Genomic DNA, 4,220 nt, shown 5'->3' on the forward strand with positions numbered 1-4,220 from the left:
GATTTTCCTTCCTTTACAGAATCTACCTTATTCTTCACAGTTTATTCTTCCTTTACAAATGCTCCCTTATTCTTCACCATTTATCCATCATTTACAGAGGCTCTCTTATTATTCAATGTTAATCCTTCCTTGACAGAGGCTCTCTTATTCCTCACCGCTTATTCTTCCCATACAGACATTCCATTATTGTTCACCGTTTATCCCTCCTTTACAGATGCTCCCTTATTCTTCAACGTTCATCCTTCCTTTCAAGTGGCTCCCTTATTCTTCACCGTTTAGCCTTCCTTTACAGACGCTCCCTTATTCTTCACTGTTTATCCTAACTTTACAAACGCTCTCTTATTCTTCACCATTTCTCCTCACTTTACAGATGTTCCCTTATTCTTCAGTTTATCCTAACTTTACAAACGCTCCCTTATTCTTCACCATTTCTCCTCACTTTACAGATGTTCCCTTATTCTTCACCGTTTATCCTTCCTTTACAGACGCTCCCTTATTGTTTGCTGTTTATCCTTCCTTTACAGACGCTATCTGATCCGTTCTTGTTGATTGACAAATGCTCCGTTATCGTTTTTCTTTCCTTTACAGATGTTCCCTGACATCACTATTTCAGACTCCTTTACAGATGCTCCCTGACCAGTCACCATTGCTCCTTCATTTTGACGCTTTTACCTGCCATTTCTGCTTCATTTACAGACACTCCCTGAGCAGTCTCCATTTCACCTTCAGAGAGGTTGGTTGCTAGGCATTGCAGTGATGTCATAAAGTGGTGCCATTCAGCCCCTCTGATCCTCTGCTTGTCCCTTTAAAGGTGGAGAGCTGGAACATCCTGTCTCCAAACAAATCCCACCTGTTGATAGTGAGAATCCCAGAGAAGGCCCAAGGCCCAGAGTGTGGAACATAACCAATGGTGAAAAGAGGAGGGGAGATGGGGAGGTAAATCCAGGAGTAGGGTCTGGGGGACACCAGGCTTCTGTTTCACAGCCTGTCGGCTTCAGGAGGGGAAGATTGAGTTCAGTAGTTTCAGGATCCAGGCAGAGAGCAAGGAGCAGATCAGGACAGTGTGGATTTCAGCACAGTGAGGGTGTAGGGCTGTGAATTAGGACTGCAGGAGGGACAAGAGAGGAAAAGTCAGAGGAACAATTTCTGCAGCAATCCCCCTAAGTAGTGAGAGAGGTGGGGTAAAGAGAGGACTATGGACAGTCTGTTAAAGTGTGTGTTTTCTGTGACCACTTGTCTTTGTTAAATATAGCCCCCTGTTAGCCCAGTGACACAAACAGCCCATTAAACTCCACCTTTGATCTGGTGACATCTCTCTCTCTGTGAAACATTGGCTGTTTTTAAGGCTTTTCATTCTGACACACTCAGTGAGAAATGAGCTGTCAAACTGCCGACACAGTCAGCTTTCAGGAGACGTTTCCCTTTGGAGATCGGATTGCCCATTGAGTTTGATTAAATTGATGTTAAAGTAGCACTGCTGCTTTGCTCTGTGACAATAACAGATTATCAGAATATTTCCTATCGGTTAAATTCCGATATTACAGGGACTCACTACTCAGGCTGATTGAAGTGAAGCCTGTGATATAATACAATGTTCTATCCCATCAGACTTGGACATCTTGTAAATCCATCTTTTAAAAAGTTGTGGGAACTCAGCTCTCGGGTGGATTCCACTCACTTTGTAACAAGACCTCAATCAGCTCTCGTCATAGAGATATCAAGGATTCCAAACACTGTGTGAAACAACACTGATTTATTGGACATAGATACAGATCAAACTCCAGCAGAAACAAACCCCAACTATCAGAATGAACATGGTTCACTCCTGGATGTGATTAACAGCAGCAATTACAGCAGAATCCAACCCCTGCAGTCGCAGGTGAACTCGCTGGTGTGTCAGTAGGTCCTTTGTGCTTTTAAAGCTCTTCTCACAGTCAGAACATTTGAAAGGTCTCTCATCAGTGTGAACTCGCTGGTGTGACAGCAGGTTGGATGACTGAGTGAATCTCTTCCCACACACACAGCAGGTGAACGGTCTCTCCCCAGTGTGAACTCGCTGGTGTGTCAGCAGGTGGGATGAGTGAGCAAATCCCTTCCCACACTCAGAGCAGGTGAACGGCCTCTCCCCAGTGTGAACTCGCTGGTGTGTCAGCAGGTTGGATGAACGGGCAAATGTCTTCGCACAGTGAGAGCACCTGAACGACTTCTCCCCAGTGTGAACTCGCTGGTGTGTCAGCAGGTGCTTAGACTGAGTGAATCCCTTCCCACACACAGAGCAGGTAAACAACCTTTCACGAGTGTGAACTTGCTGGTGTTTCAGCAGGTTGGATGAACGGGCAAATGTTTTCACACAGCGAGAGCACCTGAACGGTCTCTCATCAGTGTGAACTCGCTGGTGTGTCAGCAGGTGGTTAGACTGAGTGAATCCCTTCCCACACACGGAGCAGGTAAACGGCCTCTCCCCAGTGTGAATTTGCTGGTGTTTCAGCAGGTTGGATGATTCTTTGAAAGTCTTCTTGCAGTGAGGGCAACTGAATGGTCTCTCCCCACTGTGACTGCGTCGATGAGTTTCCAGCTTGGATGGGTAAATGAATCCCTTCCCACACACGGAGCAGGTGAACGGTCTCTCCCCAGTGTGACTGCGTCGATGAGTTTCCAGATGGGACGGATAATTGAATCCCTTCCCGCAGTCCCCACATTTCCACGGTTTCTCCGTGGTCCGGGTGTCTTTGTGTCTCTCCAGGTTGGACGATCAGTTGAAGCCTCGTCCACACACACAACACGTGGACGGTTTCTCCCCGCTGTGAATGGTGCGATGTTTTTTCAGGCTGTGTAACTGGTTAAAGCTCTTTCCACAGTCAGTGCACTGGAACACTCTCACTCAGGGGGGGTGTGTCTCGGTCTTTCCCAGTCACACTGATGTTTGAAATCTTTTCCCACAGACAGAACAGACAAACATTTCTCCTTCAATATTCAAAGGCCAATGATATTCAGGTCCTGATGAATCGAGTGACTCTGTCAGATCTTGAGGTGATGTTTGGTTTGAGTTTCCCGTCTGCCAATTCTCCCCGTCGAATACCCTGTAAAAGGAGTTTACAAAAGTTCATCGCTGTAAATACAGGATAGAAATTCAGAACAGACAATTCAAGTTTCGAGAGAACATTCTCTCCTGTCTTGTTCCCCCTCCCTATAAATCCCCGTCCCACTCACCCTCCCTCCCCCTCCCTGTAAATCCCCGTCCCTCACACCCTCCCTCACCCTCCCTGTAAATCCCCGTCCCTCACACCCTCCCTCCCCCTCCCTGTAAATCCCCGTCCCTCACACCCTCCCTCCCCCTCCCTGTAAATCCCCGTCCCTCACACCCTCCCTCCCCCTCCCTGTAAATCCCCGTCCCTCACACCCTCCCTCACCCTCCCTGTAAATCCCCGTCCCTCACACCCTCCCTCCCCCTCCCTGTAAATCCCCGTCCCTCACACCCTCCCTCTCCCTCCCTGTAAATCCCCGTCCCACTCACCCTCCCTCCCCCTCCCTGTAAATCCCCGTCCCACTCACCCTCCCTCCCCCTCCCTGTAAATCCCCGTCCCACTCACCCTCCCTCTCCCTCCCTGTAAATCCCCGTCCCACTCACCCTCCCTCTCCCTCCCTGTAAATCCCCGTCCCACTCACCCTGCCTCCCTCCCCCTGTAAATCCCCGTCCCACTCACCCTCCCTCCCCCTCCCTGTAAATCCCCGTCCCTCACACCCTCCCTCACCCTCCCTGTAAATCCCCGTCCCACTCACCCTCCCTCTCCCTCCCTGTAAATCCCCGTCCCTCACACCCTCCCTCCCCTCCCTGTAAATCCCCGTCCCACTCACCCTCCCTCCCCCTCCCTGTAAATCCCCTTCACACTCACCCTCCCTCCCCCTCCCTGTAAATCCCCGTCCCACTCACCCTCCCTCCCCCTCCCTGTAAATCCCCGTCCCACTCACCCTCCCTCCCCCTCCCTGTAAATCCCCGTCCCACTCACCCTCCCTCCCCCACCCTGTAAATCCCCTTCACACTCACCCTCCCTCCCCCACCCTGTAAATCCACGTCCCTCACACCCTCCCTCCCCCTCCCTGTAAATCCCCGTCCCACTCACCCTCCCTCCCCCTCCCTGTAAATCCCCGTCCCACTCACCCTCCCTCCCCCTCCCTGTAAATCCCCGTCCCTCACACCCTCCCTCCCCCTCCCTGTAAAT

The 4,220-nt window shown here is 50.6% G+C and overlaps 1 protein-coding gene across 1 annotated transcript; it reads right to left on the reverse strand.

Moving 5' to 3' along the window:
- Window positions 1–1,733: 1,733 nt before the first annotated feature.
- Window positions 1,734–2,752, reverse strand: LOC137308310 (zinc finger protein 436-like; the record flags this gene model as incomplete). Its single annotated transcript, XM_067977111.1, has 1 exon — window positions 1,734–2,752. A coding segment is annotated over one exon (933 nt), but the record flags the coding sequence as incomplete, so codon positions are not given.
- Window positions 2,753–4,220: the final 1,468 nt, after the last annotated feature.

The sequence above is a fragment of the Heptranchias perlo genome, unplaced genomic scaffold, assembly GCF_035084215.1.
Source record: "Heptranchias perlo isolate sHepPer1 unplaced genomic scaffold, sHepPer1.hap1 HAP1_SCAFFOLD_128, whole genome shotgun sequence".
Taxonomy (NCBI): Eukaryota; Metazoa; Chordata; class Chondrichthyes; order Hexanchiformes; family Hexanchidae; genus Heptranchias; species Heptranchias perlo.